The sequence below is a fragment of the Podarcis gaigeae genome (assembly GCF_964106915.1).
Source record: "Podarcis gaigeae genome assembly, chromosome: 5".
Lineage (NCBI taxonomy): Eukaryota > Metazoa > Chordata > Lepidosauria > Squamata > Lacertidae > Podarcis > Podarcis gaigeae.
Window position 1 is genome coordinate 95,457,962 of NC_139681.1, and position 24,746 is coordinate 95,482,707.

The window sequence follows — 24,746 nt, forward strand, 5'->3', positions numbered from 1 at the left end:
AATACAAAACTTTCCATTCTCGCTTGTTATAGTTAATGTAAACAGTTCTTCTGGGGTTGTTGTTGTTTTTTGGCCAAATAATATAATAAAGCAAAGTACATTAATAAGAGAGGCTCCCCCCCCCCTTTTTTCGTTCCATTCCAACATACCAACTTAGATGTTAGTCCTTCTTTCACTCAGTCTCTTTTGGCACTTCAGTGGCTGGGTTAATTAGCAGAGTAATTCCTCCCTCCTCACTCAAAGCATGTCCAAAACTTAAATCCAATTTTTCATCTTAAGAAATGGAACTTGATTCGCTCACAGAGACAGCGTCCAGGAGAGCCAGACTCTCTCGGGGGCTTTTTATCCAGTGCCCCCAGCACCTCCTTCCTTCTGAATTTGGGGCTGGTTTGTTGGGCATCTGCGGATAAGACTGTGTCTTCCTGTACCCCCATGAAGATTTTGGGAGGCTGATTACTCCCATCTCAGCCTCTAATTACCCCATGAGAACCGGAGTAATGGAATTTTCAGCCATTTTCCATGGCGCCTCAAGCGGAGGTCCGATGGTTTAGAATTTTCCAATGTCTTGGACAGTGGAATGGACTCCCTAGGAAGGTGGTGGACTCTCCATCCTTCGGGGTTTTTAAGAAGAGGGTGGGTGGGTTGTCACCAGAACTGTGGAATTACCCAGCTGCATTGATCTGAGGTTTGGAACGAGGAAAGATTTTATTTGGTGTGGGTGGTGGATGGTGGAGAGGGGAGTGTCTGGTTTCTTGATTACTTTGAGTTTCTTTATTAATGATTCGGCAACTCTCTCCAAACGCAAAATTTTAAAGATACAAAATGAGGTTGGATTGCAGTATGGAATAAAACGTGTGATTAAAAGAACAGTTAGCTGCGTGTGGTTTAAAAAGATGAGGGGAGAGCTCTAATGGATTATTTTGGGAAATTTGAGTGTATACTTTCCCTACCCTCCTTAAAAACAACAGAGAAGAGACACAGCTTAAGTGGACTTTGGCCAAAATGCAGTTGTAAAGATGAAAGGAATTTGGGGTCATGGATAAGGGAGGCATGGAGACTTTGATGGTGAATAATTTAAATGAAAGTACTCCAAGATCCCCTGCAGTGGTAGCTGGATCCCTCTTTGTTGGGCTGTGGAAATTTTCTAGATGTTGAATGAGTAGTGAGAAAGAGTGGACTGTTGGAGTATGAGATTGTCCAGAAACACTGAGCAAGATGAGAGCACGATGGGAGGGAGCTAATAAATTTTTTTGAGAATTCTCCAGGATTATAGCCCCACCCCAGCTATGCTGACAGACAACAGCAGTAGGAGGAATTTCAAGAACTGGACAGCAGACAAACACCAAGGACTTTGTAATTGGATGTATTCAGACTGACGCAAGCAGAGAAAGGGAAAATAATTTAGAGCACCTCATTTGAATTACTATGGAAAGTAAGATAAGGTATTAACACAAATAGTAATCGCTGAAAATGCAGCTGTTATCTTAATGATTATACCAACCGAAATGTAATTAGATGTTAATAAGAAATATGAACCACAGCAATAAAATAACTGGACAAAAACATTGATCAAAAAACCACTTTGATTAAATTGTATACATTTGGAATTAACTGGAATTATTTTAATATTAATGGAATCTGTATAATTGGCAAAGCTGTGGTAATATTGGGAAAATATCGGACACACAGAGAGAGTGGTACCTCGTGGTACACACACACCTCGTGGTACACACACCTCGTGGTACACACACACAGGTAATTCGTTCCGGAAGCCTGTTTGAAAACCGAGGTGCGGCTTCCCATTGGTTGCAAGAGCTTCTTGCACTCAGCGGAAGCCATGTCACACATCCAGGTTCCGAAAAACATTCGAAAACAGAAACATTTACTTACAGGTCTTCGGCATTTGAGAAATGAAACATACAACAACAGAGGTGTTCAGGAACCGAGGTACCACTGTATATATATATATTTCATGCTACCCCAAATCTCTGCCAAGCGGTAGCATAGCAAGATTCCAGGGAGTTCCATGTGCTTACCCAGGGTTGAGTTTCCATTGGAAAACCGAGGCACAGCGGCGACTAGTGTCTTTAAGAAATATGGTTTATTTTACACATATTTACACCTAAAGCCTTCAGTGGGGGGAGTGCAGAACAATACACTGCAAGAGTATAGCTGTGCTTCTCTCGTAGCTTGGGTTGAAAGCAGCAGTAAGTCATGGCCCCTGGTCTCTGGTGCAGCCTCCACCAGCCAATGCTGCATAGAAGTCCACCCATTTCCTCCTCCTTGTTCCGTGAACACATTGCAAAATGAAATATCTTCTGTCTGCTCGCTGCGCTTCTCCCATACCCTCCAACATTGATGAAAATAGAGACATCCCATTCCATGATGATTATTTTACTATTTATACCCCACACATCTTAATGGGACACATGGACACACACACACACAAACATTAAACATTTAAAAAACTTCCCTATGCAGGATTGCTTTCAGACCACTTGGGGGTTGGATAACTCCATACCCTCCAACATTTCTCCAATGAAAATAGGGACATCCTAAGGAAAGCGGAACGCGGGTGGCGCTGTGGTCTAAACCACTGAGCCTAGGGATTGCCAATCAGAAGGTCAGCGGTTTGAATCCCTACGACGGGGTGAGCTCCCGTTGCTCGGTCCCTGCTCCTGCCAACCTAGCAGTTCGAAAGCACATCAAAGTGCAAGTAGATAAATAGGTACCACTCTGGCGGGAAGGTAAATGGCGTTTCCGTGCGCTGCTCTGGTTCGCCAGAAGCGGCTTAGTCATGCTGGCCACATGAACCGGAAGCTGTACGATGACTCCCTTGGCCAATAAACCAAGATGAGCGCTGCAACCCCAGAGTCGGCCACGACTGGACCTAATGGTCAGGGGTCTCTTTACCTTTTAAGGAAAAGCAGGACATTCTGGCATCAAATCAGAAACCTAGATGACCCTGGAAAATAGGGACACTTGGAGGGTCTGTTCTCCAGACCTTTTTCTCAAAAAGGGCAGATTTATTCCATGTGTCATCATATATTGTAAACTCCTGCCCTGGAAATGGTTGCCATTGATGTGTTAATGACTTGCTTCCAGCACCATTTTACATTCTTAGCAGCTTCTATTGCCTTCAGATGTTTTAAGACTACAATTCCCATCATCCCTGACCACTGGTCCTGCTAGCTAGGGATCATGAGAGTTGTAGGCCAAAAACATCTGGAGGGCCAAGGTGGAGGAAGCCTGCTCTGGAACTTGTGTTCCTTCTTCTCTAGTGTATGTTGCAACATGACCTAGAACACTGTGTAGCACTCCCCTTCTGACTGATTAATGGGCACCAAATTCTCTTGGCAGTGAAACAGAAGCTTGTAAACTCATGTTAGTAAAGCCAAGGGGAGCTACAGCTCACGTGTAGACAAGAGACAAACAGAACAGGGACTTTTCTATTGCCTCCTCCAGAAGAATTCACTCTTTGTCAATCCATACTTTATTTTATTGTTTATTGAATACATTTATAAGTCATTTTTTTCTAGAGGAAGCTCTTTAAAAAAATACAAAATTACTACATTACTACATTGTAGTGAGAGCCAGTGTGATGTTGTGGCTAAGAGCGGTGGACTCGTAATCTGGTGAACCGGGTTCGCTTCCTCGCTCCTCCACATGCAGCTGCTGGGTGACCTTGGGCCAGTCACACTTCTCTGAGGTCTCGCAGCCCCACTCACCTCACAGAGTGTTTGTTGTGGGGGAGGAAGGGAAAGGAGAATGTTAGCTGCTTTGAGACTCCTTAAAGGGAGTGAAAGGTGGGATATCAAATCCAAACTCTTCTTCTTCTACATCGTCAGATATGAATGTATTAACTTTTAAAACATCTGAAATTGCTAATAATTTCTAACCCAAACATGCATTTGGGGGAGCATATCTTAATTTCTTACCCATATATTTGTATGGTGGCAATTTTCCTGCTGTGACCCACTGGGTCAGAAACCTGCATCAGTGCTCTAGCCCAGCCTATGCCTGTTCCTCTTCAGACATTTTCCTTTTCCCACTTCAGCATTTTCAGAAGTTAAGGGTCAAATTTAAATGTGCATACATTAGGAAATGAATTAGTGTCTTCAAATGCAATGGTCAGGAGTGCAGTCTTGCCTTTCTTTCTGTGCAATATGTGCTCCCTGGGCTCAGTTCTGGTATCCCCAAAGGTACCATTTAGCTCCAAGTTATCAGACCAGATCCATTAGAGAGAGGCAGATTATAAAATCAAAGAACTGTAGAGTTGGACAGGATCCCAAGGGTCATCTGTTTCAACCCTCTGCAGTAATGCAGGAATCTCAACTAGATCATCCATGACAGATGACCATCCAACTTCTGCTTAAAATCCTCCAAGGAAGGAGAGTCCACAACCCCCCAAGGGAGACCGCTCCACTGTCAAAGGAGCTCATACTGCCCCCCTAAATCAATAAAAATCAATAGAAAATACATAGCTAACTGAGATTCTGCCTCCCCTAACAAAAGGCCTTCCCCCTAACAAAAATCCTGGCTAAACCCATGGACGAAGGATGAAGCTCATGTTTTAGGTTCAAATCAGTATCTTCTTCCTTTGACTATAACAATCTTCTCCTCTCTTTTGACCCAAATGGTAGATGGCAAAGCAATATGGAAACATTTACACCCTTTGGGCAGGACATCTGCCCTTTGTAGTGCTGTCTGGATTCCGAGCAGTGAAAGAAGCACTCATTGACCACTCTGAATATTTTGAAGACCGACCACGTACTCCTTTCCTTATGACTGTAGGAAAAGGAAAGGGTAAGTAGTGAAATGTGAGAATTTCCACTGGTATTTTCCCCAGGGAAAACATTTAAAGAGCTGTCTGGAAAAACAGAACAACAGAGCTTCTCTATTAATGTTGCACTCAACAGGAAATGGGTTGTAGACAATAGCAGTTCTATTCAAAGTACACCCACGGAAATTAATTGGAATGACCAATGTAGGTTTATTAATTTCAGTGGGTCTGCTCTAACATTGTTAGATACAACCCAATGCCTCTAGCAAGTGCTCTCTGGAAGTAGCAATTGTAGTGCACTGTGGTAAAAGTCAGCAGCAGGCAGAAGTTTGTTACCTGTTGCCATTTTAATGCATTTACTGGCCTGGATCTCAGTGCTGGATGAAGAACTTGAATTCCTAGCTCTTTCTACCCAAGGCTTTGATGCCTACATCAGACTGATGCATTGCCAAGGCACAGGTTACAAGGTGTAGCAGGTATATAAGAGGTAAAGACACATGGCTAAGTGCTAGCTAAGATGTTGATCTAACATCCCACACAGCTTTTATTGCAGTAAGTGAGCAGAGTTCCAAGGCTGGGGAGCAAGCCAGCACTCCTCTGAGCATGTTGGACTTGCAAGGTTAGTTCATAAATGGCATCTCTGTGCCCTTGGAGATGGAGGCAGTGTTGGTGCCAGTTTGGCACCCAATTCACTCTCAGTCCCTTTGCTAGGATGAGGGAACTGCCCAACTGGCTTTTGTTGTGTCCAGAATATGTTGCAGAATACACACCTTCAGAAGAAGAAGAAGAGTTTGGATTTGATATCCCGCCTTCCACTCCCCTTCAGGAGTCTCAAAGCGGCTAACAACCTCCTTTCCCTTCCTCCCCCACAACAAACACTCTGTGAGGTGAGTGGGGCTGAGAGACTTCACAGAAGTGTGATTGGCCCAAGGTCACCCAGCAGCTGCATGTGGAGGAGCGGAGACACGAACCCGGTTCCCCCAGATTATGTGACTGCCGCTCTTAACCACTACACCACACTGGCTCTCAATAAAACACCAGTCCGGTTGGGCCAGTAGAAAAATAACTTATTGACATCACACACCAGTGAAATTATATCCTTAAAAACAGTGTGGAAAACTTAGCTGAAATGGGTTTTTGACTGAAGTTTACTGCTGGTGTTTAACATTCTATGAAAGCTCAAGTGATACCTTCAAGTTCAGTGTTCATTGCAGAAATTTGTTGCTTAGTGTCAGGGGACTGCCATCGAAAGCGGGGAGGGAGGCAGAAACGTACAGGGAGCCTCCGACTTTGCTGAGTAGTAACACCTCGTCAGAGACTGGTGAGAACGAAGCCTCCGGCGAAACGGAGGAGGAAAGGAGGGGGGAAGTGAGGCAAAGGCTCACAGAGTTTTCTGCGAGCCCTAGCACCACTGCCAGGCAGGCTGATAGGGAAACAGACATGCAGCTTCCATCGCCTAGTTTTTGCAAGGGAGTCAAACGTAAGGAAAGGAGGAGGAAACTGGGGGTGTGGAGGTTCTTAAGCTGGGGAGGGGACAGGAAGAACCCACTCTCGGAATCTGCTAGTAACTGAGGCAGACATGAACTTTGGGCTTCTGCACTGTATATAAAGGTAAAGGTAAAGGGACCCCTGACCATTAGGTCCAGTCGTGACCGATTCTGCGGTTGCGATGCTCATCTCGCTTTATTGGCCAAGGAAGCCAGCGTACAGCTTCTGGGGTCATGTGGCCCGTGCACCTAATAAAACCTGTAAAAAGGCAGGTCAGAGTCCTGGCTGTTTACTCCTGAGCAACCATATGCATCCCTGACACTTAGCTCTTCCTGCAGGTGGGCGGCTGTTGTGCCCTCTCTCACTCAGTTGCCATCCCTGGGCAGTGAGGATGGAGTGCACATGGCCGGGCGGCTGTTTGGGGGAATTCTCACTGGCCTCCTTGAGCAGCTGGCTCAAGTTCCCACCAGCTGCTGCACTTCAAATTGGCCAGTTAGTGGCCTCTTTTGGGGGGATGCGCCTCGCTGGCTGAAATGGCATTGGCTCTGGCCTCACAGCTAGCAAGGCAGAAAAACTGGCAGCGCCATCCTGCCTAAGCACAGTCAGAGAAGGAGCAAAACTCTCCCCGCCTCCCTTGTCATTAACCTTTCTTATTTTTCAGGTCATTTTTGGGTTTTAAAATGTTTTCTGCTTTTCATGTTGCTGCTTCAACAATGTTCTATTCCCTTCATTCACAGTTTAACCTTGTTTTGCTTCCCGTATATCTCCTGACCTTACTACGGTTGTAAATGCCATATTAAAGGCCAGGAAGGAATTTCCCTGTAAACAAATTGGCTGGTGTAGAGGTTTTGCCTTCTGCATAGCAACAGTTAAGGTATTGGGTGGAATCCTGGTCTTCAAGTGTGGGGTGCATCACCCAGTAGTGATCCTGCACCATTTTCAGCGTACCTTGTTAAAGTGGTCTTGGTGGATGTCTCTGTCCTGAAGCCAAGCATGGCGAAGATGAGCCATAGGGCTTCCAGCGGTGGCTTTAGGATGATCAACATCTTGGAGAGGCCATAATCCTGGCATGGATTGCAGATTACATCTGTAATCAAAAAAGTAATCAAAAACGTTACATCTGTAATCAAAAAAGTTGTGGCCATTTTTAATCCAGATCGTTGTTTGTCTGAGTTATTAATCATATATTACATGTAGACATTGACCCAGAAGTGGGTGGCACTCTGGCTGGGCCCACAATTACCAGTGTATCAGATACCAGTTTTCCCTACAAAAGTCAAATTTTGAAGTGTTTTCCAGAGATCTTGCTTTTTGCTGACACATTAGTGCAGGAATTTCCGAGACAATCAGATTTCTGTTTGATTATCAAATCCAACTCCTTTGATAGCCATGCTAGGAATAATAGGTGAATCAAATCAAATTTATCTCATTGGCAGATGCTGACATATTTGCTGGTAAATGTTTGCTTAGAAAAGGCTGAATGTTGGCACTATACAACAGGGTTGTCAATAGACTCATGGTATGCTCAGGTGTGGTCTATTGCTTTGGCCAAGAAACTGACCTGTCAGGTCAGGGTGACTAGGAGCAAGAGAACTCTGCAACACTTGGCATCCATTCGTCTCCCAAATGAGAAGTGAATTTTTTTCCTTCCAGGGAAAGATGGAAACTTGTCAACATTACACATCAGTTAAATTATATCCTTAAAAACTGTGGGGGGTGTCTGCTGGGGTTTAAAGTTGTGAGAAAGCTCATGTGATACGGTACTTGCATGTTCAGTCTTTGTTGCAGAAATTACCAGCATATTAGGTACCAGTTTTCCCCACAAGAGTCAAAATTGATAGAGACGTCCAGAGATCTCACTTTTGCTGGTACTGCAAAGTGGAGGAACTTCTGAAACAATCAGACTAGCACACCAATTCAGACAGCTAAAACTTGGGGTGAACCATTGATGAACTTCTAAATTACAGAGACTAAGCAGATCTTACATGCAAAGGCATGAACTTCAGTTCTGGGCTAGGAACTTAATTTTTAACACTAATTTCTAAGAGCAATAATTTGTCACTGGTTTTTCTTTTTTTTCTTTTTCTTTTTTTAAAATAAATTTTATTTTCAATGCAAAATTACAACAAAAATTACAAACATTGAATCCAAAATGAAACTATACAAACAAGAAAAAAAGAACACAAAAGAAAAGAAAAAGAGAAAAAAAGAAAAAAAGCACACATCTACAAATAAAACCATATCTTCATTCTAATCTAGTCATTACATACATATACATATATTGACTTCCTTCCTTTGTTCTAAGACCTCAAAAGTTTTACGCTTTCTAAATTGCTGTGCCTAATGTAGATTACTTCTATCTTTATACTTTTTACACCATTTTTCTTTTTCTTTAACCCTGCAAAGCATCATTCATTACATGCCGATATGCTTACTCCAGAACAATGTTTTTTCATATACTCGTTAGCACATCTCCATTCTTTTAATAGTTTCTGGTCCGATTTTCCCCTTATGAATGCTGTGAGTCTTGCCAGATTTATATATTCACAAAATTTAATTTGCCATTCTTTCATTGATGGAATTTTTCTCCCTTTTGAATGTTTTGCTGTAAGCATCCTGGCAGCTGTCGTTGCATAAAGGAATACTTTCCTTTGATTGTTAGGAATATCATTTGTGATTATACCTAAAAGGAATGCCTCCGGTTTTTTACTAAAAGATATTTTTGAGTTCTTCATATGTTTCATTCCAAAATTGTTTAATAGGCCGGCATTCCCACTACATGTGAAACATTGTTCCTATTTCTTTCTTGCATCTCTAACAGGTATTTGATTTTAATTTGTAAATTTTAGCCAATTTTACTGGAGTTAAGTAGCATTGGTATACCATTTTCATCAAATTTTCTCTGATTGTGTAACATGCCGTAAATTTAATATCACATTTCATAATTTCTCCCATTGGTCCAGCCGAATTGCGTAACCTGTATCGCATGCCCATTTAGTCATAACTTCTTTTACTTCTTCATCCTTTAACTCCCATTCTAATAATAAATTATACATTTTGGATATACTCTTTTTCGAGTTTTGTAATAATACTTTTTGTAATTTTGATTCTTCTTTTTCAAATCCTATTGCTTTATCCTGATTAAATATTTGAGCAATTTGATGATATTGTAACCATGTGGTCACCTCTTCATATGGTCTTAATTTTAATCGGCCCTGTTCCTCCTTTAGGAGGTGCTGGTATGTCGCCAATCTTCCTATTGTATTTTTCTTTTTAACGGATATTGCTTCTAACAGTGAAACCCACCATGGGGTTTTCGGTTCTAACAACATTCTATCTCTCACCCAAACCTTATATAACGAATTTCTAATTACATGACTTATAAAGTCTTTATGCACTGCCATTTTGTTGTAAATTAGATAGGCATACCAACCGTATCTGTTATTCCATCCCTCCAAGTCTAAAATGTCATTATTATCTAATGTAATCCAGTCTCTGATCCAACTAAAGCATGCCACATCATAGTATATTCTCAGGTCTGGGAGTCCAAAGCCACCCCGCTCTTTTATGTCAGTTAATAATTTATGTTTGATCCCTGGCTTTTGCCTTGCCTTATAAATTTTGTTAGATCCGTTTTCCATTTTTAAAAACAATCATCTTTACCTATTATGGGAATCATTTGAAAATGTAACAGGAATTTTGGTAAGATATTCATTTTAATAGCCAAAATTCTACCCCAGAGTGTTAAGTTCAATCTTGTCCAAATTTGCATTTCTCTTTTTATTTCTTCCCATTTTTTTATAATTATCTTCAAACAAATTTATATTTTTCATTGTTATTTGAATTCCTAATGTCAGAGCTGCCCCTGGGTCCCAGCTCACAGAGGACCAACGCTAGGCTGTCGTAATGTACAAAAGTCTTTATTGAAGTTCAGTTTCCATTTCAAAGCCGCAGCGTGCAGCCCTACGTCTTAAACCCTAGATCGGCGAAGTCCCGTCTGAGTCTCCTCCCCTCTGACACCAGTTTAAGATCCTAGCCCTGCTCCACCTTTTCCACTGCTCTCTCCTCCTCTGGGTCCTCCTGCCCGCTGGGGCATTGCCCTTTCTGGACTCTTCCGACGCTGAGTCGCTTAGCTCCTCCCCCTGCCTCCGGCGGGCTTTAGGACCCGGTTCCCAATCCTCATTCTCTGTTGTCCCGCGCTCCTGTACATTTGAATTTGCCTCTCGCGCCAACCCAGTGACCTTTCTCCTAACCGTTACACTACTTCTGTCACTGCTTCCCTCTTCCGGGATGCTGGCCGGATCTGACCTTCCCTCCGCTGTCCGACTCTCCGATGGAGGCGTGGTCAGTCCTGCCTCGTCTTCTCTCCCTGGTGGGGAGTACACTGGCCCCGATACTTGGGACCCTTCCCCCCCCACTCTGCTCTGGTGGGGAGGCTGGTCCTGATTTCCAACTACTGCTCTGGGAGTCCCTGCTGCCCCCTTGCTCCTGGGGCGTTCCCCTTGGGAACCCCCTACCTCTGGCCACTGACGCCCCCTTCTGTGAATCTTCCGATTCGCTGGAGAGGCTCATGGAATCCCTCGGCCCACTGTCCTCTTCTCCTACGCTCCCCTCGGATTCTTCCCCTTCGCTCTCCATTCCCTCTCTTCCCTGTGCCTCTGCTCCTGAGCCCCTGACACCTAAATATTTCACATTTTTTAAAAATTTGTAATCCAAATTTTTCTACCAGTTCCTTTTTCTCTTGGTCTCCCATGTTTTTTACCATTAGTTTCGTTTTTTTCTTTATTCAAAGCAAAGCCTGAAACCTTTCTGAAGTTTTCCATTTTTTCTAGAGCCTTTGCTATGCTTTCCTTTGGGCTTTCCACCATTAACACTAAATCATCAGCAAATGCCCTTATTTTATATGTTTTCTCCCCTAAGGATATTCCATTTATTTCTTGGTCTAGTCTGATTTCTTGATTTAGTATTTCCAAAACCAAAATGAATAATAATGGTGAGAGCGGGCACCCTTGTCTGGTGCCCTTCTGTATTTTAAAATAATCAGCCATGTTGTTGTTATTATTATTATTATTATTATTATTATATTTGCTTCTTGTTGTTCATAGGTTGCTTTTAACCCTCTTGTAATTTGGTCTCCCATGTCCATCCGGACTAATATTATTTTTAGCAATTTCCATGAAACTTTATCAAACGCCTTTTCTGCATCCACAAATACAAAGGCTACCTTCTTATTCGGTTTCATGTCTAAATACTCGATCATATCAATCACTGTTCTTATATTATCACTCATTTTTCTGCCTGGCAAGAACCCTGCCTGCTCTTTGTTTATACAATCCTGCAAAACTTTTAATCTTTTAATCTTGTTGCTAATATTTGTGCATAAATCTTGTAGTCATTATTAAGTAATGATATTGGTCTATAATTGGTTATGAACTCCTTTTTAACTTCCTCGGGATTATCTAAAGTTCTCCCTTCTTCCACTATTGTCACTGGTTTTGCATAGGCATTATATTATCAAATGGACACACCTGGAGGCAACAGAGACGGTTTGGTATTGTTACTATGCGGAAACTAGGACTGGGGAGGAAAGGCATGGAGCACCAGATAGAAGAGGAAGCCCATCAGCTCGTGGAAGTCTTTGCACGTTCAAAGGGTATGTGATGATAAGTGCTGGGTTGGCATATGTCTGAAGAAACCTTTGTGTATAACCTCTGTACATTTTGGAAAGAAATGTGATATGTTTTGTTTGATTCCTAATGAGCCTTAAATGGAATGCTATCATTATATATCTTTAAGTGCCAGGAAAAAATGTTCCTCTTCAAACAGGTGTTTGGCTGATTAATATTCTACAGCCTTTTAAATGTGCTTATGGAATGTTTTGTTATTTTGTTTTAACTATTTACCTAGGTCTTTATCTTGCATTTTTACTCTGTGAAACACCCTAGAATATTGTGATGAAGGGTGGTATATAAACCAACCAACCAATCAATTAATTAATTGATGTTAATAAACAAATTGCTGGAGATCTTGTCCACCATAAAATACCATTCTCCGTATGAACAGGAGTGGCTGAACTCACATTAGTATAACTTTATTTTGCAGGTCAACCACTTGACCCCTCCGTGCCCATCACTAATTCAGCCTCCAACGTGATATGTGCTGTGGCTTTTGGGCACCTGTTTGCTCTTGAAGATAAAAGGTTCCAGAAGCTGATAGAAGCCATGAATTTTCTCCTAAAATATCTATGTAGCTTTGTTCATTTTGTGAGTTGTCATTTTCATTCCTACTGAGCCTGACAGGTCTCCCAAGCGCCTTAAATCCCCTAATCAGCATTCTGGAATCCATTACGATAGAGGTTAGAGTGTTGGAAAACTGAGTTCAGGTTTAAATCTAATCTGAGATAAGGGCCATTTACGATCTCATAGCATAAATAATTTCTCAAGATTATTATAAAAATTGAAAGAAAGAATAAGGAGACTATGTCCAACCACAAGGGACTCTTTGGAGAAAAAAATGGATAAAAATGGAACAATAAACTTTCGGAACAAGTTGTCTAGAGCCCACCTTAAGTAAACAGCAGTGAACAAAATAATCTTCTCAAGAAGAGAAATCTACAATTTTATTGTCATTATGGAAAAATAAATGTGTCTATTCTTTGCTCACTGTATATCAAGGCTTATAGGACTTGATTGATGAGCATATGTCTTGGCAGCCATATTTTGGACCAATTTAAGGTCCCGGGCTATCTTCAAGTTTTAAGAAACATAAAATATTATTGGGGGCAGGGACCTACTATGGCACATTGACTTGCCAAACATCCAAATGAGCACTGAGCATACACAGACCACAGACCAGGGCATGTTGGTGATATAATTTGGAAATGCAAGGACAGCATGGCTGGCTTGCTAGATCCATAAACTCCACATGGCTACATTTTGCTGGGGGTGTGAGGGTTGTCTGCCTGGAATATACAATGGCAGTATTTGAACCTTTGTGCCATAAATATTTATGCATCTCTAAATTTTGGAGTTCATGCATCTCTAAATTTCCGGCCACATGACCCGGAAGCTGTACGCCGGCTCCCTCAGCCAATAAAGCCACAACCCCAGAGTCGGCCACGACTGGACCTAATGGTCAGGGGTCCCTTTACCTTTACCTAAATTTTGGGAACATCACTAGTAAGTTTCAGGAGAGCCATAAATGCCCATGTTTGAATAGTGCTACCATAACTGTTGAAGAGTTCAACTCTAAACCCAACAGAGGTGCATTGATTTTCCCAAGGGGGAGGGGCAAATCAATCTCCTGATTTGTATTGCAAGCGGGGGAGCTGCAACGTAGCAGTGGCAGTCATTATGGTGCCTTGTGTGGCCCCTTTGCTGGATTTTTTAAAAATGAAACAGAGGTCTGCAACTCAAGCATTCCATGCACTGCTAAGGAAAGCAGCCCCCTTCTATATGACCTCAGCTAAACCCTTTTGACCTGGGGGGTGAGGTGGACCTGACAATTTCAGTTTCTCTTAGTTTCTCATTTTTCCTGTCTTAAATTTGGTTCTCCACATTTCTACATAAATTTCTGATATGTTTTTTTAAAAAAAAAATTCTCATGAAATTTCATCAGCATGGGAGGGTTTTCCACAGGGCAGGCGCCACTACCGAGAAGGCCCTCTGCCTGGTTCCCTGTAACCTCACTTCTTGCAGTGAGGGAACCGCCAGAAGGCCCTCGGTGCTGGATCTCAGTGTCCAGGCTGAACAATGGGGGTGGAGATGCTCCTTCAGGTATACAGGACTGAGGCCGTTTAGGGCTTTAAAGGTCAGCACCAACACTTTGAATTGTGGTTGGTCTTTCAGGACCAGTGTTGTCCCGGTGGCCAGTCCCAGTCACCAGTCTAGGTGCCACATTCTGGATTAATTGCAGTTTCGTGTCACCTTCAAAGGTAACCCCACGTAGAATGCATTGCAGTAGTCCATGCACCACTCTTGTGAGACAGTCCGCAGGCAGGTAGGATCTCAGCCTGCGTACCAGATGGAGCTGGTAGACAGCTGCCCTGGACACAGAATTGACCTGCACTTCCATGGACAGCTGTGAGTCCAAAATGACTCCCAGGCTGGACGCCTGGTCCTTCAGGGGCACAGTTACCCCATTCAGGACCAGGGAGTCCCCCACACCCACCCGCCCCCTGTCCCCCAAGAACAGTACTTCTGTCTTGTCAGGATTCAACCTCCATCTGTTCGTCCCCATGATGCACTTTCATGGGTTCGTCTTGCAGTGTTGGTGGAAATAATCCATGCCACAAGACAGGCGTGACCTGTTTATCATGGTTCTCAACAAATTATAGTGACTCGCTGACAGGGTCTATCCCCAAGAGCTCAGAGGTCAACAGTCAAAATGATTTTCTCTCTGTGCTCCCCTCTGCAGGAGAAATACTGAGAGCAGAGACATCCCTTGAACATCCCTAATCCAAAGCATGAACCATGTGACCAAATTTTCTCTATCTTTCCTTCAGCTATATGAAATGTTCCCATGGCTTATGAAACATGTCCCAGGGCCTCACAAGAAGGCATTGTACTGCCTGAAGGCAATGCTTTCATTTGCAAAGGAGGAGATAGAGAAGCATAAGGAGAATCAGTCTCTGCATGAGCCACAGGATTTCATTGATTTCTATCTGCTTCAGATGGAGAAAGTAAGTATCTATTTTGCAACTGAATACTGCTCATCCCAGGAGTCATTATATTCCCTGTTACATGTGAATACTAATCTGTTGCCAGGAAACCAACATTTTTTTCTGAATCTCATCTGGAAACCACCTTGAGCTTTCCCCAAATTTCTTTCACATTTTTTAATTGCTAAAATGGGTGAACATCCATCTATTGAAGCATCTATTGAAGTGGCTAGGAAAAGGCAGATATTTTCATAACCCCAAATATGAGTGTGAATGAGTGGGAGTTCATGTGTGTTGAGGGGTCTTCCCTATGGAGCATTGTTTCTGTACATAAATTATTTTGTATTGTTGTTCATCTCACATTCAGACATGGACTGAGAAAACAGAAAAGCACTGCTTGTTGGTTCAATGATTTCATTTTCACCCCACTTTTCTTCAGTGAAGGATTTGTTGGTACATAGTTCTAATCCATGCTATCCTTTGCAGGACTGTACACAATGCCACCAATCTACCCAGTGGACACAATCTGTGGACACAATTTTCTGTATGCCACCCCAGGCACCTCCAGTTAACAGCGATCAAATTATACCGCTCCTGGGGGCAGATCCAGGGGTGAAGGAAGGCTGCCTGGCACCCGGTGTGGGGTGTCAAGGGGCGGGGCAAACCACCCACAGGGGCAGGGCAAAACTGCCCAGCTGAGCATGTGCAGCGCCATTAGGTATGGCACATGCGCAGCGCCACTACATACAGCGGTGCCGCGTGTGCGCCATATGGACAGCAGAGGGATCCTTCGCACATGATGGTGGTGCGATGGCAGTGGCTCATGCCACCATGCCCGGGACTTTATTTGAATTGCTAACCCTTTCACACCCCTCACATTCAGGACAGATTAAAACATTTAAAACTAGTTGAAAAGCAGGCAAATAAGCCACAGATTGAAACCTCATCTCTACCAAAAATTCAGAGCTTCACCATGGTCACCAAAAGCCAACTCAAAAGCACCTTGGGACACTTGAAATGTCTTAGGTCGAGTCCCTGCCCCTCTTTCTCTGCCAAGCGGGCAGCAGCAGGCACCCACCCAGGATCTGTGTTTCTTTGGAGAATTGAAGATGTGGCGGAGACTGTTGTGGCTTTAAGAAATATTCATTACACCTTCAGTCTGCATGGAGGGAGTCCAGATCTTACAGCATGGTCCTTTCAAGAGGAGTTTGTACCCCACAGCAGCACAGCCAGCCTTCAGCCAGCCTGCCCAAGATGGATCACAGCTCTTCTTCCTCCTTCTTGCTACCGGGCCAGTTACCCCAGCAACCTTCTGATTCCCTCGTTCACACCTCCAGGCAAGGGAAAGGAGTCCTCTTGTATTATGAATGTCCCTCAATTGCCATCTATTGTTCTTTGATGGACATAGCTCAGCCACAGGAATTCCTCTGCAGCTCGCATTCTCCCTTCACATCCCAAATAACCAAAATCCTAGCATTTGTTAATTTGTAGGGTTTAGGGAGGGGTCCCCCTTAAATCTATAGCAATGTTAAAGAAAAAGATGGCACAATACAAGCCAAAGTGGCTTAGGTTTGAGCATACCGCATGGGAAAGGGAGTCCCCACAGAAGTTAAGGCAGTGACTGGAAATACCTCTTTAAATGCCTTCCTGTTCAAATTTGGCTCTCAAGAGGGAGTGGGTATTCTTGGGAGATCTAAAAAAACCTGTGAGGATATCAATATACCGTATTTTTTGCTCTATAAGACTCACTTTTTCCCTCCTAAAAAGTAAGGGGAAATGTGTGTGCGTCTTATGGAGCGAATGCAGGCTGCGCAGCTATCCCAGAAGCCAGGACAGCAAGAGGTATTGCTGCTTTCACTGCGCAGCGATCCCTCTTGCTGTTCTGGCTTCTGAGATTCAGAATATTTTTTTTCTTGTTTTCCTCCTCCAAAAACTAGGCGCGTCTTGTGGTCTGGTGCGTCTTATAGAGCGAAAAAGATGGTAACCCTCAGTGTTACCCACCCCAGGTGCTATTAAAATCTGTTTAGACTTAGGAGTAGCCGCAGTTCAAGTCCCCACATTACCAAGGGCTGAACAAGATCAGTCTCTATTCCCCACAGGAAAACAGGAACAGCAAATGTCCCACCCTACATGACTGTTGTGAGGGTGTGAAACCTCAGTCTAGGCACAATCCAAGTGGATAGTGGCAAATGTCTTATTACACACCACACACGGGGGGGGGGGGGGAGTCAGAATTCAAACCCCTGACTCATCTATATTCATACACTAGAATGTTAAAAATATAATTTGTTGTGGTTCTGGATTCTCAGGAGTTAACACTCCAGGAGCGTTCTTAGCAACTGGGTGCACTGCCCACATGATCCATGCTTTGTTCCTTTGATCTGTGCTCTGTGGGGGCTGAGCATTCTCTGGAGAGCTGTCTGTCTGAGAACGTGAGCAAGGTTGTTTCGTTTTTGTTAAGAGGCAGAGAGCTGCGAACGTGCAGCTAGATTCTGCAGGTTTTCTTTTCTGTTTTTGAGTGCTACTAAATAAAAAGTTTTGGAGTAGAAGCACTGGTGTCGAGCTGCGTTATTGAGGACACCATGTCAGCGCAGACAAGCCATTTGATTCTGCGTGTAAACTCTGCTATTATCTGGCAACTGAGGAGAGTGGCAGCACGTGGAGTGGAAGTGTGTGGGCGCCATTGGAAGTTTGTCAGAGTGGCAATAAATCAAATTTACTGCTGGGCCGTTGCAGCAGACTCAGTCAAAGATATACGACCGACCCAACAAACTTTAACATAATTTCATTATGGTGACAAAAGAATAAATAATTATATTTAGTGTTAAGTAGTGCACATTTTCGGGACACGGGTGGCGCTGTGGGTTAAACCACAGAGCCTAGGACTTGCTGATCAGAAGGTCAGCGGTTCGAATCCCCGTGATGGTTTGAGCTCCCATTGCTCGGTCCCTGCTCCTGCCAACCTAGCAGTTCGAAAGCACGTCAAAGCGCAAGTAGATAAATAGGTACCACTCCGGAGGGAAGGTAAACAGCATTTCCGTGCACTGCTCTTGTTCGCCAGAAGCGGCTTAATCATGCTGGCCACATGACCCAGAAGCTGTACGCCGGCTCCCTCGGCCAATAAAGCGAGATGAGCGCCGCAACCCCAGAGTCGGTCACAACTGGACCTAATGGTCAGGGGTCCCTTTACCTTTACCTTTACCTTTAGTGCACATTTTGAATGTGTGCTGCCAGAAGAGAGATTCTATAGGATCCCTCTCCTCCTGCCAGTGCTGGATTTTTACCCCAACCCACAGATCCTCAAATGCAGCAGCAGCAGCTACAACTGTGGTCACAAGAAGGTGTGCATAGATCTCTTGCCGCAACCAACTATGAAGCACAGGGCCGGCCAGCCCATTAGGTGGGCTGAGGCAGCTGCCTTGGGTGGTGGAATGGCAAGAAGCGGGATCTTTCTATCCAGCCCACTTTGTGGGCACTGTTGTGTGATTCAGGTAAGGGGGGCAGCAGTGGCAGCAGGGCGGTGGTGGTGGCATCTTTCCATTTTGCAGCAAGCAGTGTAATGGGATACCCTGCCCTTCATCAAGCAGATGTTGGGGGCATTGTAGTAACTAGGTAAAAGAAGATAAAGTAAGTGCTGAAGGACAGATTGTAATGCATGTGAATGACTTGTCACCTTCCTCATTTTCAACATCAGAGCAGGAATGACCCAGAGTCCACCTATGATGAAGAAAACATGGCTTGGAGTATTTTTGACTTCTTTGTAGCAGGGTCAGACACAACCGTCAGTTCTCTGAAATGGGCACTTCTCCTCCTGGCAAGTCATCCAGATATCCAAGGTGAGAGAGGGAACAATGGGAGCCTGGGCTTCTCTTGATCTCTAGAGTGGACCGTAATTATTTAAAGGTTTCATTCACATCTAATGAGACGATAAAACAAAGAACACAAAACATCAGAAAGAGTTAAAAGTAAGTGAGCTTATGATGGAAGTTTGGGGAGACAAAGGGTTATTGAAATAAGCTGAATGCTTTTGACATACATGTATGGCATCACAGAGTTCTGCAGCCCTTGTAAGCATTAACCATTTACATCGTATATTGGATGCTTTCATCACACATTATTGTATGAGGCCTTGAGAAACTTAGGACCAGGTTACCTGAAACAGCCCCTGTAAGGTCTGTAACTCCTTCATGGATCACTGCCTTGTCATGGCAAAGGGGCTTGAATAACTCAGAGAAGCTATGAGCTATGCCCTGCAGTGCCAAAGAATGCTCCAACTACCACACAGTTGCAGTCATTTCACACGCTAGCAAGGTTAGGCTTAAAATTCTACAAGGCAGGCTTAAGCAGTATGTGGGCCAGGAACTCCCAGAAGTGCAAGCTGGAGGAACCAGAGACCAAATTGCAAACATGCACTGGATTATGGAGAAAGCTAGAGACTTCCAGAAAGACATCTACTTCTGCTTCATTGACTATGCAAAAGCCTTTGACTGCGTGAACCACAGCAAACTATGGCAAGTTCTTAAAGAAACGGGAGTGCCTGATCACCTCATCTGTCTCCTGAGAAATCTCTATGTGGGACAAGAAGCTACAGTTAGAACTGGATATGGAACAGCTGATTGGTTCAAAATTGGGAAAGGAGTACGACAAGGCTGTATATTGTCTCCCTGCTTATTTAACTTATATGCAGAATTCATCATGCGAAAGGCGGGACTGGATGAATCCGAAGCCGGAATTAAGATTGCAGGAAGAAATATCAACAACCTCAGATGACAGATGACACAACCTTGATGGCAGAAAGTGAGGAGGAATTAAAGAACCTTTTAATGAGGGTGAAAGAGGAGAGTGCAAAATATGGTCTGAAACTGAACATCAAAAAAACTAAGGTCATGGCTACTGGTCCCATCACTCACAGTAGACCCATTGAAACTAATGAGCTTAACTTAGTCATGTCAGCCCATATAGTTAAAGCTATGGTTTTCCCAGTAGTGATGCATGGAAGTGAGAGCTGGACCATAAAGAAGGCTGACGACCGAAGAATGGATGCCTTTGAATTATGGTGCTGGAGGAGACTCTTGAGAGTCCCATGGACTGCAAGAATATCAAACCTATCCATTCTTAAAGAAACCAGCCCTGAGTGCTCACTGGAAGGACAGATCCTGAAGCTGAGGCTCCAATACTTTGGCTACCTCATGGGAAGAGATGACTTCCTGGAAAAGACCCTGATGTTGGGAAAGGTGGAGGGGACAAGGAGAAGGGGATGACAGAGGACAAGATGGTTGGGCAGTGTTCTCGAATCTACAAACATGAGTTTGATCAAACTGCGGGAGGCAGTGGGAGACAGGAGTGCCTGGTGTGCTCTGGTCCATGGGGTGACGAAGAGTCGGACACAACTAAATGACTAAACAACAACAAGGTCTGTAAGTTCATTTGGCCACCTGAGGAAATTCTGCTGGTAGCACAATGCCCTACAGAATGCAGTAGGGTGGTGACCCCAAAATGGGAATTTTCTAATGTTGCTCTTGTGTTGTGGAATGCCCTTCCCTCTGCCTTTCATGAAGCATTTTTGTTTTTGTTTTGGTGGATATTGTTTTTATATTGTACATAATGTACAGTGCTTGGAGATGCTTAAAACATCAAGCATACTTCCAAATTAGTAGAATAAATACAGAAATGCAAGCCGCCACCCCCTCAGAGTAGTGTGTGCCGTGCACAAGGATGGCAGCAGATAAGCATGTGGCATTGGGGGCACATTTCCTCTCCTTTCCTCAGACCCCCTCCTTGCTCCTGCATTAAAAGGTAAAGGAACCCCTGACAATTTAGTCTAGTCGCGAATGACTCTGGGGTTGCAGCACTCATCTCGCTTTACAGACCGAGGGAGCCGGCGTTTGTTCACTTCCACAGACAGTTTTCTGGGTCATGTGGCCAGAATGACTAAACCGCTTCTGGCGAAACAAGAGCAGTGCATGGAAACTCCATTTACCTTCCAGCCGGAGTGGTACCTATTTATCTACTTGTACTGCATGCTTTCGAACTGCTAGGTGGGCAGGAGCCAGGACTGAAGAACGGGAGCTCACCCCGTTGTGGGACCTCAAACCACCGACCTTCCGATCAGCATGCCCAAGCGGCACAGTGGTTTAAATTGCAGCGCCACCCGCTCCTGCATTATTGCCCCACTTTTGCACACATACATTACACCTTGCTCAGCATTCAGCCTAGAAGAGTTCTGGTGGGCTCATTCACTCCTAAAATTTTCTTTGGCTGTGATAAAGGAATCTTTCCAAATATAAATGGTAGCTTAACACGCAGTTAATGTAAGCCACCTTTTCCTCTGCTTGGCTTAGTGGGTGATTTTCTCTTTGATAAATTCTTATTTATTCAGCATGCAGAGGGCTGGCCAAGAGGTCTCCGGGGGGTGCCATCATTGCCTCTGCTGTGAAATAAGTACCTGAGCCTCATCCCTGCCTCTCCTTGCTCCATTACATGACTGATGTTAGCCAAAGATCAAGCTGGAAAAGGAGGATTGGTGAAACAGAGTAGGAAATATTGAGGGCTGAGGAGTGGAGGATTTTAAAAAAAATGTGTAAAACAGACAGCCTTGGATCACAGACCTTCAGCAAATCCAGCCAGCTCTGGTAACCAGAAACAGCTGAGATGAGGTTTGCGCTACCCACCCGGGAAGAATGGCAGATGAAGTTGATGGACTACATGGAATTGGCGGAAATGACTGGCAGAATCCGAGACCAGGGAGAAGAGTCGTAGAAGAAGACTGGAAGAAATTTAAAGACTATCTACAGAAACACTGTAAAATTAAGGAATGTTAGAGGGATGCTGGAATGAAGTTATGTGGTTTTAGCAATAATGTTATTAAGGGGTATGTAAAAATGGATTGTTAACAGGTGAAAATGCAAAGTTATAATATATTAAGATAAAATATCAAGATAAAAGCAAAAAGGGTAAGGACTTGCTGAAACAACTATTGAACTAGAATACAAAAAAGAGAGGTGTGAGGAGGTAAGGGAAACAAGCAAATGAAGGACAAGACATGGAAAGACTGATTTGTTTTTAATTGCTTTTTATTTTTCTGTATTTTGTATTTTTTGTCTTTTCTTCTCTTTTCGTCATTTTATTTTTGTAATTTCTTTGAAACTTTAATAAATATTATTCAAAAAAAAAGAGATGAGGTTTGCATTCAACCTTTTCACACCTGGGATCTAGAGCGGGGAAGAACCATGTACACTGACTTGAGCTCCTTGGAGTAAAAGATGGGCTATAAAGATAAGAAACTGAGGCTCGTTCCCAGACCCTTTTGGAAAATAAATGTCCATCTGAAATAAAATGCAGTATTCAAAATAAACCTTCTGTTTCCATCATTTTCTTCAGATAAAGTCCACAAGGAGATAGAAGATGCTTTAGGTTCTTCTCACACAATCTGCTATCAAGATAAGAAGAAACTGCCCTACACCAATGCTGTTATTCATGAAATACAGCGCTTTAAATATGCCTTATTTTTCGGGATCGCCAGGAAATGTACAAAGGATGTGAAGCTGTGTGGTTTTCTCATTCCCAAGGTAAAGAAGTGTGGCAAACTGCACTCCTGTATCTCAAGAGCAAAGAGAATCCTAGGGTAACATATTGAGAGATGCATAAAGCCATAGAGGAACGTCCTGTGTAGTCAAAAACTTGAAGGGCAGGAAAAGGATGCAAGAGCAGGAGCTCGATCTGTAGACATGTTTCACCACTGGCTAGTGCTGTTCTATAGGAAATGTGAGGCAGGGGAGGAACACGCAGTGGCTAGAGGTCATCTTCTGGGTTCCTTTTAAAAGAGGGATAGGGAGAAGGAGGTCACCCTGTGTTTCTGCCTGTACAAGTAGCTTATTAATGGGGGAGGGGAATGAATCTGGCCTTTGGTAAATGTGCATTTCCCCCCTACACACACACACACACACAAAACCCTAGTCAGTTTGAATTCAGTTTGAATTCTTCAAAGATTAGTTGCGGAACAGTGAGGAACAATCCAGAAATGTATTGGTCTGAGTGCTAATCATTTGTTTCTTCTTTGCAGGGAACTTATATAATTCCTGATTTCCGCTCTGTTCTTGTTGATCCCACAAGATGGGAGACACCTGCAGTGTTCAACCCAAACCATTTCTTGAACAAGGATGGACAATATGTGGCTAGAGAAGAGTTTCTGGCGTTTGGTGCAGGTAAATCCAAAAGTCCAAGCTATGTTGTGATCTGTAAAAAGGTAAAGGTAAAGGACCCCTGACAGTTAAGTCCAGTCGCGAACGACTCTGGGGTTGCGGCGCTCATCTCGCTTTACTGACCGAGGGAGCTGATGTTTGTCCGCAGACAGTTTTTCTGGGTCATGTCGCCAGCATGACTAAGCTGTTTCTGGCAAAACCAGAGCAGCACACGGAAAAGCCGTTTACCTTCCCGCTGGATTGGTACCTATTTATCTACTTGCACTTCGATGTGCTTTCGAACTTCTAGGTTGGCAGGAGCTGGGACCGAGCAACGGGAGCTCACTCCGTCACAGGGATTTGAACTGCGACCTTCTGATCGGCAAGCCATCCACGCCCCTGTAGGCATCTGTAGGCATGCTTATTGGTCTGCTTCCAGAAAATGGCAACAGTAGCATGAGGGGCAGAGCAGTCTTCTACATACCAGTCATGAGTCTGATTCCACTAGGTTTCAGTAGTGGCTATTGGGTCATATTTGCCATCCTGTATTGATGGCAAATTTGTTTTCGTTTTCCATGTTCTGTGTGTTAGTATAGAGATAACCAAAACCATGAGCCCTTTCCTTCCACTTGCTTCCTTCTTGTAATTTCCTGCCCTTATTATGTCATATTATGTAGAGTGTTTTATAGCTACAAAGTAATGAACCCTGGAAAGTAAGCTATTATTCACTTGCTGCCTTTCCCTTGTCTCATCCTCAGGGTCTCGCATGTGTTTGGGTATGCTGCTGGCAAATACTGAAATTTTCATCTTCCTGACAAGCCTGCTGAGGGCATTTCGCTTCCAGCTGCCAGAAGGAGTGAAAGAACTCAATAAAGAGCCTTTACTGGGGGCTACAGTACATCCCCATCCTTATAAACTCTGTGCAGTTCCCCGCTGCAATGCATAATAAAATATGAAAGTACATGGGGCTGCACCTCTGCTTCCTCTGCTTACGTTACCCCTTTGTCACCCCGGCACATAGAGTTTCCCCTTCCCATCTCATGCAACTACTGTGGTCTTTCTTCACCTTCCCAGCTCCATTTCTGAGGCTTCATCTCTCTTCTTTTTCTTCAGCTCTGCTTTGCGCCCATTTTCACCATCACCCCATCTCCTCCTATTCTTCAAGGCCTTTCATGCCCCTGCTTTCATCTTCACCCCTATTCATGCCTCCTAATCCCTCATTTCTTTTCAGCTCCTTTGCATCCCCATTCCTACCCTCACTACGTTTCCCCCTTCCCCCTTTTTCCTCAACACCTATATAATAAACAGCCTCCTTTCAGCACACCCCCCATGCCAATATATGTGACTGTATCTTTAAGATGAGTAGAATCCCAAGAGCAAGGCTTGCCCAGCTGGAGAAGGTTAATAAGTTCTGTTTATGGGTCCTGTACATTTGTAGCCATCTGCTTTTTAATAAAATATATCTTCCAAATCACTACACTGAATCTGGAAATTCATTTTTTTTGGGGGGGACACATGGGATCAGGAGTGAAATACGTTGTGTGGAGGCACTGTGGGATATTTGATGGCTTCACATCCTTTATCACTCTCCCATGCAAATGCTAAGAAATGGAAGAGGGAGAATTTTAGAGCAGCC

The 24,746-nt window shown here is 43.7% G+C and overlaps 2 protein-coding genes across 3 annotated transcripts in view; one reads left to right on the forward strand and one right to left on the reverse strand.

Annotated features, from left to right (window-relative positions):
* Positions 1-24,746, reverse strand: part of LOC310844892 (cytochrome P450 2J5-like) — a 92,488-nt gene that overhangs the window by 66,036 nt on the left and 1,706 nt on the right. The window lies entirely within an intron of this gene.
* On the forward strand, positions 1,927-24,584 carry LOC310844947 (cytochrome P450 2J2-like). 2 transcript variants are annotated; one of them, XM_083739760.1, is made up of 9 exons: positions 1,927-1,947; positions 4,644-4,806; positions 11,775-11,924; positions 12,374-12,534; positions 14,775-14,951; positions 18,625-18,766; positions 22,311-22,498; positions 22,993-23,134; positions 23,869-24,584. In XM_083739760.1, exons 2-9 carry the CDS (start codon positions 4,644-4,646, stop codon positions 24,054-24,056), a joined length of 1,311 nt encoding a protein of 436 aa, XP_083595886.1. In that variant the 5' UTR covers positions 1,927-1,947; the 3' UTR covers positions 24,057-24,584. The 2 variants fall into 2 exon arrangements, with proteins under 2 accessions (XP_083595886.1, XP_083595887.1); XM_083739761.1 differs by lacking the exons at positions 1,927-1,947; positions 4,644-4,806 and adding an exon at positions 6,285-6,394.

Bases quoted from the DNA above. Each gene is read 5' to 3' on its own strand.
- LOC310844947 (XM_083739760.1), top strand. From the start codon at position 4,644: ATGGCAAAGCAATATGGAAACATTTACACCCTTTGGGCAGGACATCTG. The intron at 11,925-12,373 runs GTATGTGATGAT...TTTATTTTGCAG, and splicing joins AGTCTTTGCACGTTCAAAGG to GTCAACCACTTGACCCCTCC. The intron at 23,135-23,868 runs GTAAATCCAAAA...TCTCATCCTCAG, and splicing joins GTTTCTGGCGTTTGGTGCAG to GGTCTCGCATGTGTTTGGGT.